This window comes from Ascidia mentula, chromosome 3, assembly GCF_947561715.1.
Source record: "Ascidia mentula chromosome 3, kaAscMent1.1, whole genome shotgun sequence".
Lineage (NCBI taxonomy): Eukaryota > Metazoa > Chordata > Ascidiacea > Phlebobranchia > Ascidiidae > Ascidia > Ascidia mentula.
The window spans coordinates 18,012,991-18,028,283 of NC_138568.1; the positions used below are offsets into that span (position 1 = coordinate 18,012,991).

Genomic DNA, 15,293 nt, shown 5'->3' on the forward strand with positions numbered 1-15,293 from the left:
CAGACAAAACATATAACGAATTTATTTGTTGCTTGTCAGTTAATGCGATGGGTGGCGTTGGTGGAATGACACTGAAAATCCTCATATTCGAATAGCATTCATTTAGCGTTTATTGATGACACATTGTGACATGTCTAAAATTCGTTGCGACGTCAGAATCGATAACTTCTATTTCAGCATGCGAGAAAAGCCCTTTTTGAAGTAGCATAAATTATACAAATATTAGACTGAATCATTCTCGCCTGTGAATCCCAACCTTTTTGTGGTTGCGTACCACTTGGAGGTAAAACAATTTCGTCGTGTATCACCAAATTTAGTGTTACAAAGTAACCCAGTCCTAGTGGATGAACTATCCGAAATTTTGAAATCAGTTACGATTTTTTAAATTCGAACTATACCCGGAAATTACGGAAAGGTGCTCACGTATCACCTGGAATGCGGTCGCATACCACTAGTTATACACGTACCACCGGTTGAGAAACACTGACTTACGCGATAAGAGAAAATTTGGCCTGTCACCAAGCGCCCACTAATTGGTCATTTTTTTCCTAGCGCCCCCCAATCGCCCATTTGGTCTCCAGCGCCCCCCGTACGATTGCAAACGCCCCCAGGGGGCGCTGGCGCCCACTTTGGGAACCACTGCTCTAGACTATTGCAAGTCATAGATTTCTAGTGAGGCATTGGATGTCAGTGTTTTCAATCCAAAGAAGAAGAAAAAACTAACGTTTTATCACTTACTAATGAAACTTGCCACAATCTTGAATTTTTCCAGATTGGCAAAAACACTCGTCACTTTGATCAGGACAGTCGATGACGTCATCACACACGCTGGACCTTGAGATGATCATGGGATCATTGATGCATTGAAAACATAAACGATAATTAAAAGTCTCAGAACTGCGAATGTCTCTGCAAGTGACACAAGTCAATGTGTTAGTGATGGGTGTTTTCAACCAACCACAAACGTTTTCAAATACCTTGCGTTTCCGTTCTCCGAGGTGTAACACAAATCAGATTTATCGTCACAATCGGCAATGCCGTCCCACAGAAACAACTGCGGAAGATTGCAATTCCAGCCATTTCGAACACATTTAAATCCATGTCCATTATTCCAGTGTTGGAAAGCTGGACAGTCATTGCAAGGATCGCCATCACAAACAGTCGAACGTTTCCAACAAGTCGAATTCGGACACTGGAAGTGGGAGGGGCAGATGTACTCACATGGGTAATTCCCCAAACAATGAGCAAGCTGGTCGCAGATTTCATTTTTTGATAGAACACAGGAAATTTTCGTTTCATTTATTGTGTTGTAACAAACTCCATTATTGCCGAAACACTCACAACGTTGGTTGGAACTAAACATAAATAACGGATAAATTGTTAAAAAAAATATGTTATCAAATACAGTTACACAAAATTCGCTTCGCTTTTATTCCTCCATTGCTGAGGGACTTTCCCTTTGCAACCACATTGATCACTCATATCAGGGCAATCTATGACGTCATCACATACACTTGACCTTGAGATGATCATAGGGTCATTTTTGCATTGGAAACATAACCGCTCGTCAAAGGACGAGGATTTACGAATATCTCTGCATAAGAGAGTTATTTGTCGTTATCCTGCTACTGATGTGTATAATACATATAATTCGATATCGTCACTATCACTACAAATTTTATGGCCTGAGGCATTCCTTATAGCCTGAAAAATACGAGCTTTGATGATCAGCATTTTCTTTGCACAAGTTCTTTTGCTTAGTTCTTAATCAGTTTAGTAACTACTAAATAGGACAATTCTGAAATACCTGACATCACCATTCTCCGAGGCGTAACACAAATCAGATTTATCATCACAATCAGCAATGCCGTCCCATAAAAACATCTGCGGAAGATTGCAATTCCTGCCATTCCGAACACACTTGAATCCATGTCCATTATTCCAGTGTTGGAAAGCTGGACAGTCATTGCAAGGATCGCCATCACAAACAGTCGAACGTTCCCAACAAGTTGAATTTGAACACTGGAAGTGGGAGGGGCAGATGTCACACAGCGTTTTTCCAACACATTGGATTATTCCTTTGCAAAACTCCTCCACTCTTAGGGCGCATACTTTGTTTGAATGTCGGATGTCATATTTGTTATTGCAACTGTATCAAAAATACAAATGCATTTCGTAACACAACCATGGTTTTGCGAGATATTGTAATACAATTTTGAAACGTGCAAATGCTGATAGTTTGGTTTAAATAAACCTGATTAATGACAAACTATTCATTCAGCGGTTGAAAGTAGTAGACAACCTACAACTTTACCTAAATTTTGCGCAACATCGGTGCGAAAAAAATTACAGAAAGCACGTTTAAGCGCTTTCACCTCATGTAAGGACTAGTGAGGTTTTCAGGATAAGTGGAAAAGTTGGCCGGTTTCTCATCGCTTCCGTCCCTGCAATTAGTGCGACGAAAACCATCACAAAACCACGCAGCAGAGGCCCGCCTTCCATCATCGCATGTAAAACCTGCACAAAACACATGAACGCAAATCGATTCATATCGAAATTTGAAAAAGTATTAATTTAGAGTTATTTACTTTCGCCACGTTTATACAGCGCTGAAGCGAGTGTGATGAATAAGAGCTGGATTCCAACCACCTTCAACCAATACCTGATAAAAACACAAAGAGTTTACATCGTACAATGTTATGTCTCTGTAACTCTGTTAAGTGACGTCATCATTAGTTTTACCAGTGTTTCCCCAAACTTTTCTTTGTCCGTGGAACACTGCTGTATTATTTAAGTTAACTAGGATCCCAAAACTCCAAAAACATTACTTGTATACAAGTATATCTTCCTTGTACTTTGTTCTCGTGTTCCTAATGCCCTATGTCTAAGCCGGCCAATCTAGCAGCTTTTGCTTACATTGGAACTAACTTAGGGAGTGGTTGGTTTCAAATAATATCTGCCCTAATATTTTTATTTATTTGTGACGTCATGACAGGATACGTTAAAACCAAACTCATTTGCCAACAATATTCATAATGACTCAACCACATTGGTTTATTTTGTGTTTTTCGACGATAAAATGTGGATATTGTTTTAACATGTAGAGAATTTAAATAGCTCACAAACCTTGCTCTCATTTTTAGTCTGGAGTCAACAAGACGGATTCCGCCCTGACTCAAATCCTCTCTCTCACCAACCAACGATATCTGCAACACAAGATGTTCTAAGTTTCGAATGCTTATGATACAATGTTTGTTGTTGGCGTGTATTTATAACAGACAAATCCATACCTTTATAGATTGAAAAGTTTGTTTGCAAATAAGCTGGCCTAAATCACAGAAAAATGTCCTAACCCTGTAACAAAAACATTGGAAATTGGATATCGATATGCGTATACTTGTTGTCACTGAAGTAAGAAGCCTAGTTTCTGTTTAAGCAACCTTCCTGCTTCCGATAGGTTTAAATCCGCACTTGATTGGCAGCAGTTAAACATATCCACACAGTGGGGCACTAATATAAGGATTTTACGCAATATCCCTTTCCATTCTGACATTTAAAACTGACACTTCCTAATCCATTGTCTTTCGCACGGTTGTAAAACATGCTGTGAAATTAAACGTCATCGTGTGAAACTAAAAAATCCACGTTATGACAAACGTTGAAAAGGATTTCCTCATCCTTCGTCTCATGCTGTCTCGACGTTGTGTTGGAACTAGGAAGGACTGTGTATGCAGCCTACCATTGCACTTGTATGTTTCTGTGTTGTAATACTGATGTATTAGGACGCACGTAACCACCATTGACTTAAACGCTTGTGTTCCTGCAAACACACCTGAAAGATAAGCAATAAGAAACATACTTATCATAATTAACATGTAACTGGATCATACACGCCAAGTCCTTCCAGTAAACCTGTGCCTTTTCCGCTTTCTAATGAGATTAAAGGTTAGTTTACATAAGTTTGAATATTTGACCCGTCAGCGTTGTGCGTTAAGCTGTAGCCTATTACCCACCCAATGAACAATGTTGAGTAATATTAAAGTATATATCCTTTTTGCTTTGTGTTGGAGTGAATTCGTCATCATTACACATATTTAATACCCTTCGTTTCTTTAAACTTGCATTTTGCCGTGATAGCATGGACTTAAATTGTGCATATTTGTTCATGGTTCAGCTCACATTGATCAGACTTTTATTTCAACACTCGGTCTTCCTCTTCAACTGCGTGGCAACTGATTTCCTGCTCAGCATTCAATCATCATCGTGATTTTGATGTGCAGTGTTTACAAAGCTTTGAAATTGCAAAATCATCATCGGAATTGTACCGAGGAAATGCCCTGTAGAAAATTTGAACAGTGATGTCATCTGTAGAAAACACCTTTGAATCAGTAACCCCATGATTTCAGTGTACGTTAATAACTTGGACAAATTTGCTTGATCCATTTGCCGGGAGTAAGCTAAAATGCTTTGCAGTCCGTCAGTGTCGGGAAATTGCTGTTTCAAAATGTGATGGACCGAATCGATGTGTTTGTCACTGAGCCAAACGCCTGTGTCCAGCAATTCCGTATAGTCCTGCTCCTTTAGAGAAAATATTGCTGGCAAATCATTTACACAGCACCGTTGGGCCAATAAATTTAATTTTAAAGCGCTTGCAGAGCATTTATGATCATTTACTCCGTTTACTTTTGCGTAAAAAAAATTATCGTGTTGTTTGGCGTATTTGACTTATTTGTTATATTAGAAGAACGCACACTTTTCCCAGGCGTTTAAAAGTATTTCCCTATTGTTTTATCGGGTCCGCAAGTTTTTTGTTTCTTACCCCACTTCTCTTCGTCTTCATTTATGATTAATTTATGTTTTCGCTGTATTGGAGCACGATAGGCTTTATCTATGTATTTCCGAACCAAGGCGATATGTTTTTTATGTCATGCAACTCGGCGAACTCGTAAACCCCGTTTAATTTGCTCCCTTCCAATCGCGTTCGTTTTTTTTGCTGTCTTTTTTCCGCTATCCCTTTTGTCTTGTGGTTGTTACACAAAGTTTGGTATGGTTTTACGGAAATGTTCTTGAAAAAATTTGCGTATGTGTTGTACGCAATGCTCGTCCCGTGCCGACCCAAATCCCCCAACAACAAACTGCTCAACAGCGCAATTTTCGTAAGAGAGTTGCCACAAAAGTTTGTCATTATTTCTGGACAAAAAAAGTGTTGGTAGGGTTCAATTCCGACGGCAAACAAGTAGATTTAGCTGCAGTAATTACCTTTTGGAAATGTTGAGAAAAACTGTTTCCGCTGCAACTTGAATAAAAGGAGTCTGTTTCGTCTACGTTGTTGTATACTTGTTTTAAACCACGTGGTGCAATACTCAATGGTTCAAAACCTCCCAACTATAGTTTAAGCTATTTCATGTCGCTATGCGCAAAAAAAAACATGCTGCGTGATAAAAAAATATCGCCAATAACTTCCATACTAGTTGCGGCCACCAACATTGCCAAGATTCTGGGCGCTATTTAATCCACAAAGTTGTGTAAGATTATTCATTATATGACTTGTACATAAATAAAGAAAAGGTTTTTCATTTAGTTGTCTGTTGGTAGCCGCCCCAGACACAACAGAATAACATCTTTCCAGGTGAAACGCAGGAGATACGAGTAACTGCGTAGGTCTACTATCTTCAACGATTGCCTGTTACCTCATACATGGATTTTTTGCTAAAAACGACATATACGCTGCAAAATGAACACTGTGGTGTTGCTGCAATTATTGAGCTAAAAAAGTAATCGTTCATGCAGACTTGATTGCTTGCAATCTTTGAAATAAAAGTACTATATCGTGCAATATGTTAGATAACTAAACCAAACTTTTAGTATTTGTTTAAAGGTAACGTTGGCCTCAATGCGAACAAATGCATCAATTGCTCAAGTAGAATTACACTTTTATTGATATTGTTTTACAAGCATATTGTTTTTAACATTGGTGAGGAAAGTGAATACACAATACGATAATTACATAAATATTAAATTTAAAAAACTGTGGTTTCTTGTTTTACGTTCGAGGACCCTTCATCCAGTTCTTTGCCGTGGTTAACATAGTAAGGTACGTATTGCTCAAAAGGACCGTTGTTGTCATTTGAAGTGGGAAGTAATGTTTTCTGCTGGCAATCCCGTGGTTGGAAAGCGAGTTTCCCCAAACCGACCATCGGCCACTCGATGAAAACGGCCACAACAAATCCACATCCGAACGTTATTGTCAAAGTGCCTGATATACATTACCATATGAACAGCAGTAATTATTTTATATTTCAGATCTGCTAACCCACGTAATTATTGTGCAAATATAAATCTTTTGCTGAAAAAAGGTTGGTTGCCAATAGTTCCCACTACAATTGCCAAGGTAAACTTACAACAAAAATAAAACGCAGAATATACGAGTAAATGCGTAGACCTAATATCGATAAATATCGATGTTTTGGCTTACCCAGGTAAACGTACACCATATTGATGGTCAGGAAGTGAAGAGGAGTTTCCTGCGACTCGATATACCAGAATATGACGAGGTAATGGACAAGATAAGAACTGTAGGTCAACCTACCCAGAGGAGCAAAAACTGACCAGTCCAAGAAAGTTTTGATGGGGCCTGTTGAAAAGAACACTAGCGTTTACAATCTTGACAACACAAACCATTACTAAAATGCTATAGGGCGTGCACAACGTCCTGGGACCTAATCTAAAGCTCGTCTCCAAGTTGATGGCTAAGCTTGTTCTAATAGTTATTTTCCTTCTTGCTGAGCGAATTTAAAGTTTTCAGCGATAGGTAATATGATATTCTGGCAATTTAGTCAATATAAATTAAAAGTTTACATGTTTTATGCCTTGACTTATCCTGTCAAATATACATCTCCCGGTTACTGTTAATAATGTACATGCACAAGCATTACATACCTCCGTATCCACTCATACAAGCAATGACAAGCCAGGCAAGACAGATGGCCCACAGTGGGCGAGCAAATATTTCGTAAAATGTTGCCAGTCCTCTGCTCAAGGTCGTGGTTTCTTCCACGACAACAAAAGGACCATAAACCACAGCACACGCTACGCCAATAGCAAGAATCCATCCTATCCATGCCACCGCCTTCAAAAGAAGGGATAACTTTAAAATACATCGAAAGATACATAAGAATTAGTTTAAAATGGGAATACAATAGCAAAATGTCAGTTTCACACGAAAGCCAAATCGTGTAATTTAGTAAAGAATAATATGGATGGAGTTATGAGCTGTTGTACAAACATTGTAATCTGAAAGCGACAGACCAAAGCCAAATCGTGTGCGCTTTCAGATTACAAAGTTTATAAAACATCTCATAGCTCCAACCATGTTATTCTTTACTTTGAGAAATTGAGATCCTCCCTGTTTATATAGACAGGGTTAATTATTCACCGACATTGTTTACTTAACCTTGTGCATTTTGATCTTCATCTTTGTCTCGTGGAGAACGTATCCAGTCAGCATACCGATCATGTACACAGATATTCGGCACCAAGGTGTGCGATAAGTATTGGTGCTAAACTTCTCGCTATATGTAACTTGCCTGCTTGAATTGTAGATCTCGTGGTACCAGCTGTTGAAACAAACTTACTTGAAGCTCACGGGAAATAAAGAAAACTCGAAGAAAAATACCATTTATAAAATTTTGTGCTATTTTTCCACAAATTAAGTACTAAAAGATAATTCTTGCGGTATTTTTATTACCCAACAATTTCACTTTATTTATATTGATAACGGAAATGAGAGCACATTATTTATATCGTTTATAGCTGCGAGGAAAGTGCTTTTCATTTTTGCAAATCCAATCGCGTAAATTCCTAAGAACAGATACAGAAATCATATATTAGTCGAAGTATTGACACAAACTTCGACAGATGAAAAAAGTAATGCTTTCTCAGATAGCTGATCTAACTAAAAAATGTATATGTTACCACAGTAATGTTACATACAATGGCATGATATGCAGAAACGTCGCCTTGCGCAGGTTTTTACTTGGCGATGGCTGATATCGTATTATGTAAGGACCTGCGCAGTTGGGTGATCATACCAATCACGCCATTGCATGAAACATAACTGCGTTGTCTGATTATGGTGGTAGAGATCCTCGGCGTATATGTGAAGGTTTAAGACAAGTTGTGCGCTTGCGCACGCAGTTTGGCCACAATATACCCCGTGAAACCACAGCTCAGTTGGTAGTTGGGCTTAGTTAGCCCAGGGTCGTGCGTTCAAATCTCACCGGGAGCTTTTTTTCAATATCGCTCCGACTTGTCATGAAAAATTGACTGATCCAGCTAGGCTACAATGCCTGGGCTGCGAAGCCTGTAAACCTAATGGTATTAATAACTATATATTTCTTACGGTGCAAATGCAACAGAGCCGCTGTAGACAAACGGTTGAAGGTTGCTAAAGTATGTTAGAAGTCCTGTAGTCAGCATGCTGGCAACGCAAACCACTGAAATTAACACTATTCCAAATTTCCCCTTTCTGAAAATGAGAAAGAGTTTGTTTCGAAGTGAAATATTCAACTGAATTTTTGACAATTTTGCAGTTGGAATGCAGCGTTTTACTTGTAAAGCACTATGAAGAAGATGGGTGACAGAATGTAGAACTGCATATCAAGTGCAAGGTACCAACCCCACGGAAGGCACTATAAAGAAAAAGCAAACTTATATTTTGGCTGAGAACCAGAGCAATAATTTTCCACAGTAGTTGTTTACCAAATAAAAACTATACCGTTTCGTTTGCAGGGAATAAAACATTAATGTAGAGAAGATTGGTGTACCACTGATCCTTGCACATATCGTTAAATGCGTCCGCGTTGGTCTTCCAGTAGGGTCCACTACCAACGTACTTGTACAAACCGACAGAGAACAGTATGAGATACGCATAGGCCGGCGTGATTCTAAAAAATATGGTACTAGATTTTTAATGTTACCAGTAGCCAAAATTGGTAAATATATTGCATGATACAGTTATAATTTTCAGGGAAAATGCTAATTCTTATTTCCAAAAGCCAAAAAAACTCAATGAATAGTTTCATGCAAACAGATTGCCGAAAATTGTCTTATCTTGTGCCATACGCCACAAAGTCGCGTACACATAGTAGGAATAAGTCTCAATTGATATCGTTAACCTCATGTATCGTTGAATGTACATGAGAGGTACGTTTATGTGTCCACTGTTCTTGGTGAGTTGATGTATTCCTAGATAGGTCACAAGCAAACCGCCAATAAAGAAGAAACTATCGACTGCATAATATCCATTGGCCAAAACCATTATGGATGCATTGTCTCTGACCATTCTCTCAGCTTGGGCAGTGTTATCTGGTCAGCAATAAACAATATTGAAAGCCAAGATACTTTTTTCGCGTGAATTTGGTTAAATAGTAAAAAAAAAATTGTAACTACTTCAAAACTGCTCGCTTTACGTATGTGATTACAACATTGAACACAACAAAAATGCAATAGTTGCACCGTTTTGCGAATTGTTCATTTAATCATTCCAAATCAATACCTGGAGTCACACTGCTTAATTAATATTTTGTGGTTCTGATTTACTTGATCGCTTACCTAAAAGGAAAGGCATGTTTATGTAAACATGAAAGATGACAATCCACGTTGTGCTTAAAAATCTTATTCCATCCAGGACAGGAATCGTCCCCGGTCTCTTTCGCATGTCGAGAATTTTTTCGCTGTTTGTAACCAGTGAAAAACAACGAAGAACTTTGCCTGATAAAAGTAAAAGCACGCCTTGATGTTATGTCGTCTTATTCTTGTGAATTAAATGACAATATCTATTCAAAGTGGACATGGTGACCTCGATGCAAACGTTTGGAAAAAGCCATTCCATGATTCTTGACAAGCATGGCAACTTAGCATTATTAACGACGCGTAAAATGGTTAAGTAAAGTAAAGGCATGTAGGGCGATCCTCAGTGCAACCTGCATCGATACATTATAAAGGAGAGTATATCTTACCACCATTCGAGCGACTTCTGTTCCGTTCCTGTATTTCGTCTACTTCCAATCGCATTCTTTCGTATATATCGATGACGGTAGCGAGCGAGACAAGTGCAAACAGTATGGAACTGATTACTCTGAAATAAAGCGTTCACAAAATGTTAATGTTTTCATGCTTTTCTGCCCTTCCGGAAATTTGCTAATTGGTTTAATGTGAAGGAGGGATTGCGTAATCACAGAAAGATAAAGATTATCTACAGAACACGAAAGAATTGAAAACGGAAATGAGATATGAAACTGGCACAGCATACCTTGCCATTACATTCGGTAGTAATTGCTTATTGTGGACAATGTGACGAGCTACCGAGTGCAATGTTAATGTAATATAATTACACTTCAGAGCTTTTCACTCACATGCCGATAATATCGCCAACAGTCAACTTATTGGGAGGCAGAGGACACGTCACTTTTTGAATAGGGAGACTGACGTAGAGTTCTTGGAGGATTGTCTTTACTGAAATTTCGGAGCAAATTCGAGGAAAGCAAGAACCCAGATCGATTTGCATTGGATATCCAGCAACGTATGGCTAAAATACAATAAAGACTTAAACGCGCCATGGCAATTGATCAAAATGCCTTTTTGTAATGCTACTAGTCTAATATAGGGGTCCCTTTGTGTATAGATAATTACATGGCGATATTGGTAACGACTGCAAAGTTTATCACTGACTGCAAAGTCTCAGAATATATGTGTTTCGTCAAGTTAGCAAATTCCGCCATATTGTTCAATCTAGCTATACGACCAGAATCACTATAGTTAAGATATTTTGTGTAAAACGTTTTGCTACTTACCTCGTATCGCTTTCCAAGGTAAGCGTCGCACCACATCCCACTTACAACATCGCCCTCGGACGACCAGCATTCGTAATAGTGACCGGGCCACCGCCAGTTTGCTTCCAGAAATCCTAGTTCCGGAGTGCCCCAGGAATCAAACACTGCAGTGGGGTTTGAATGTTCAAGTGCTTACACAAATATTTACCAACATATATAGATTTAGTGTAATTGCAAAGCAAAGAGACCGTCCTTCTGGTCCGTATACTTTTATTCACTGACGTTTCACTTGCTGTTCAACCAGACTCCGTCAGGTTAATGGTGCTGCACGCAAACAGGCATAAAGCAGCGTAAAAACGCAAGAAAAAGCGACGCTGACACCGCTTTTAACGTCAGCAGGTGTCGGTAAATAAAAGTATGCGTTTAATCGTACCAGAAGAACAGATTCTTTGCTTTGCAATTAAATGGACACAATATGTTGTAAAGATGTACCGTCGCGGGTTGTGTAAGTTTTAGTGCGTGTTGCCTTTTTCTTGCGATTCTCTCACGTGTCATGTGTCACGCCATGTTCGCATCATTCGATTTACGACGAATGAAGAGCAAGCACGCCACAGTATCAATAAAAAAACAATTTCGTACTTTGTACTGCGTACAACTTGCTTTCCCTTGCATCTGCTATAACCAGGTGAATAGCAGAGAAGCAATCCTCTTGATGTTCCCCATGGATGTTAGTGGATGATTCACTATCCATATTTAAGATGATGCTGTGATTATATAAACATAAATCCGCCAGTAATAAGTCGCGTTGTTAAGTTAACAAGTCCTCTTGTAAGTTAACTTTGAAGTGATTTGTGTTTAGAACCCAGCTATAGAAGCAGCTTGTTAAACTAACTTTCATATTTACTGGCGTAAGAAACGGCAATCCCCTCTGTATGCATGAAGATTCTCTTGATTGCACGCATTTACGTCATTCACAGAGCAATGCAGAAAAACACGTATATTTTTTGGAACAAAAATGGTATTTGTAAGCATGCCTTCATGTCGCCTATAAATTTACTTTGTTTGAATGCCTTGGTTTCCATTCGCTGTTACGATGTCATTTTCAGAGACTAAACCTACACAACCGACATGGGACAAAAGTGAGAACAATACAATTTCGTCAATCTAAACCAGTTAGTACAACAAAACCGTACCTTTCAAAAACTTTAAGAAACTCTACCAGGCCTTTATTAATGGGAGTCGGAATCTCTGCAAGTGAGTGGTAAAGTTGACTTAAATTGGTTTGGATACGATCACTACTGTCCAGCGTCGTTGCCCCACCATCCCCAGTTTTCCAATCCGTTGCATCCCGTCCCCACACTGGCATTAGGCAAGTCCCGAGAAAAAATAAAGCAAATCCTGATTTGTAATTCATTACAGCCTTCTGCAAATGGAACTATAACGTTATTCTTCCATGCAATGTTTTTTCGAACTGTTAGTTTGTCACAGAAGCAAATTCTTCAAAGAAACCACGTCCCCCAAAATATTCTTTCCTCTTCCTAAACGTTGCTCGTTATCAAGGCTAACATCAGTTAATGTTTGACTTATACCCTGCAGAACAGCACTTTTCCAACATTAATAGATTTTAATGGTTGTCATAAAAATTACATCGCCATAAAACTTAGTTGACATCTGACACAAGTATTGATATTGATGGTGCGAGGGCCGACATTGAAATTTTATACTCACTATTGGTTGCTGCATTGTCACGCATTTGTATAGAGAGAAAAGTTTTTTTTTGAAAGCTGCAGACAATGCATCAATGCAGCTGTTGACTGTGACAATGGGCTAGCTTTTACAATAGCAAGCACACAGATTTCCACTTTACCATCCAGTCAACCCAACAAGTTTTTTTATTATCATCATATCATAGAAAAAACCTGTGGTGAAGCGCGAATGTCAATCATTTCAACAAACTTCTTATCAGTTTTTTTTACGTATCTGCGCAAGGGAATGTATGTTTACGTAACTATGTACTGTTCCTATAAACAGGATTTTATTACCAGCAGAAACAAATAAGTCTGTTGGTCGGTTTTCTGTTTCCTGGAACATCGATTTAGTATTTCGCCAATGGATGTGATGCTGGATGCTCTCATTTAACCGTGGTTAATAAATAAGATAAGCTACGTGGCGGCTTGTACTTACAGTAAGGGAGATACAACGGTAAGGTGAATGTTTTTAACACATATACTAAGTGGAAAAATTATGTGACGTTTCGGAAAAGCCTTGGGTTTGAATCCATCGAAAAGGCCAAAATAAGTAAAAATTACTTATGGCACCTCAATCTCATGAAACAAAAAACTGCGTGGGACAATATAAGTGGATTTGTGGATCTTCCAATACAAGTTTAATTTGCGAAAAAAATGTACTTTTGTGTGTGGAGGACTAAATGTATTATTCAATGCAAAATAACAGCCACTAGAAATTTTTCGTGAAGTCCGTACGTTAAACCAATCGCAGTTAGGGATCCGTCACGTTTGAATGACGTTTTCAAGATACATACTATAGAAATGATTCCTAAAAGTATGATCTTAACCAAATAAAATACACAGTAAAGCAATGAAGCTTATACTCGGAGTTTTTAAGTTTGTGGCGCCTCGATCTTATGAAACTAAACATAGCGTTTTAGAACATCTGTGGATTTGTGAAGCTTTGGTAATACAAGTTCATGAGAACCTGTTCGTTAAAGATATTTATTTTTTGTAAGGCTAAAGGGCACTGACAGACGACAAAACAACAATTCCAAGGAGCACAAGATGAGTTTGTTATATTGTAGAGACGTATACAAATACCACAAAGTAGTGATGCATTTGTCGATCAGATTATCCTACCCAGCAACACCAATTACTAGTGCATGTGTGAAATTACAATATTACTTGTTTGTTCTATCATTCTTACCCTAGGTCAAATGTATGGCATAAGTTTAATGTATAGCATTTTTGAAGATTTTAGAGATTTGTCACTACCGGATGGTGGAGAGTTGTATCCGGGTGGTGTAAACCCTGCAAGATTCACTGGAAAGTTTAAATACAAAGAAGTTAACGTTCAATATGATCACCAGAATAATGTTTCTGTTGCTGCCAGGCTTATTGTAATTTAATAGTCTGTTCTTCTGGCACAATAAAAACGTAACTTTATTAACCGATGTTTCGCCTGTTATCCAACAAGTCTTCCTCAGGATAATGGTATTAGTACAGAACACAACCAAAACCAAGAAAACGAAAAAAAGGAAAAATGTAACGCTTACGCCGCTTGTGAAAGTGATGTTATTAAAAGGGCGGGAAAACAACAGTTACAGCAAATTATTATACAGCATCGGGAAATATACACACTGTTCCCTATCATTGACACAGCGATTGTTCTTATGTTATACGAAACGTTTCTAGGAAAAGGCGCTTGGTGTGATCCACCTCCTTTCCAAAACCTTGGCCCTGTCGAAGGCATTCCGATGGCCAGTTAAGGCAGCATTCTTGGCCAACGTTGTCTTACTTGCGTCTTTTGATGCGGCGTCGCGACGGTGCTCCTTAATTCTGGTTTTTAGGGCTCTTCCATGTAAACACCCTCGCACTTTCCACATGGAATCGAGTAAACCACTCCTTTAGGTTCCACTACTTCTATAACAATGGGGTGCGACAGTAAACTGCGGAGTTTTGTATGGGGTCTGATGTAGACCTTGATCCCATAATCTGTCAGCATCCGCTGTAAAGTTTCGGTAAGTATGGGGACATAGGGAAGAACCACCGTGCCGTAGGTTGGCGTCGAGTCTTTAGGCGTGACGGCCGATCTTCCACGTGATATCCACGGGGGATACGAGTTTTCCCGCAGCGCGTTTCGGTGATATTAATCTCTTCGACATAATCTTCTATGCTTGATCACCATTTACGTTGACTTTCAGAATAACTGGCAAATTTCCGTGGATAGTATAAGCGTTGCAGATAAGGCTGGAATCAAAGCTTGTGTCGGTGGTTATTTGGCAAATATTAGTTCTGGTAATAATCAATTTATTGGTCCTACAGATGCAATCGCAATGATCGCCAATGCTGTTGGAGCTTTCATGGAAAACACACAAATGATCATCGCGTGTCAAAATATAGTAATTGCTACCTGCAATTTATGTGTTCATCCAAATACGTTCTTACACCCGATGAGTGCGTCATAACGGTTCGTGTAAACCAGGTATTTCTCAAACTTTTTCGCACCCTGATAAAGTTGGTAATTTGATAACAACCCCCGAATCGGCAAAAAAATTTAAAAATTTATTGTATTTATTTAGGACAATATCAATCAGATGTACGCGACTGCTGCAACAATGCTGGTTACCAAACTTTGATTTACTCTTTAACGCATACCTTTATTCCAACCCAATATCATGTGTCGTTCAAAAGCTGTGACCACTAAAGGCTGAAATTTCCTACATTGCCA

General features: G+C 38.8%; 1 protein-coding gene and 1 non-coding gene across 2 annotated transcripts; both read right to left on the reverse strand.

Annotated features, from left to right (window-relative positions):
• Nucleotides 1-6,020: 6,020 nt before the first annotated feature.
• On the reverse strand, nt 6,021-12,246 carry LOC145895841 (O-acyltransferase like protein-like). Its single transcript, XM_082984622.1, has 15 exons — nt 12,026-12,246; nt 11,472-11,596; nt 10,854-10,996; nt 10,416-10,588; nt 10,020-10,138; nt 9,613-9,771; nt 9,177-9,366; nt 8,777-8,945; nt 8,611-8,690; nt 8,402-8,527; nt 7,454-7,616; nt 7,340-7,405; nt 6,940-7,129; nt 6,476-6,634; nt 6,021-6,256 (listed from the first exon to the last, which is right to left on the reverse strand). The coding sequence occupies exons 1-15, from the start codon at nt 12,244-12,246 to the stop codon at nt 6,021-6,023; spliced, it is 2,319 nt and encodes a 772-aa protein (XP_082840748.1).
• A 1,036-nt stretch (nt 12,247-13,282) lies between these two features.
• On the reverse strand, nt 13,283-13,404 carry LOC145896501 (small nucleolar RNA U3). The gene has a single exon (XR_014401945.1). It is a non-coding gene; the product is annotated as a small nucleolar RNA U3 (small nucleolar RNA).
• Between the last annotated feature and the right edge of the window lie 1,889 nt (nt 13,405-15,293).

Excerpts from the sequence above, each read along its gene's own strand:
- LOC145895841 (XM_082984622.1), bottom strand. The coding sequence starts at position 12,246 with ATGAATTACAAATCAGGATTTGCTTTATTTTTTCTCGGGACTTGCCTA. Across the intron at positions 11,597-12,025 it reads TTTCTTAAAGTTTTTGAAAG|CATCATCTTAAATATGGATA; the intron begins GTACGGTTTTGT and ends ATATAATCACAG. Across the intron at positions 6,257-6,475 it reads TATGGTGTACGTTTACCTGG|GCACTTTGACAATAACGTTC; the intron begins GTAAGCCAAAAC and ends AATGTATATCAG.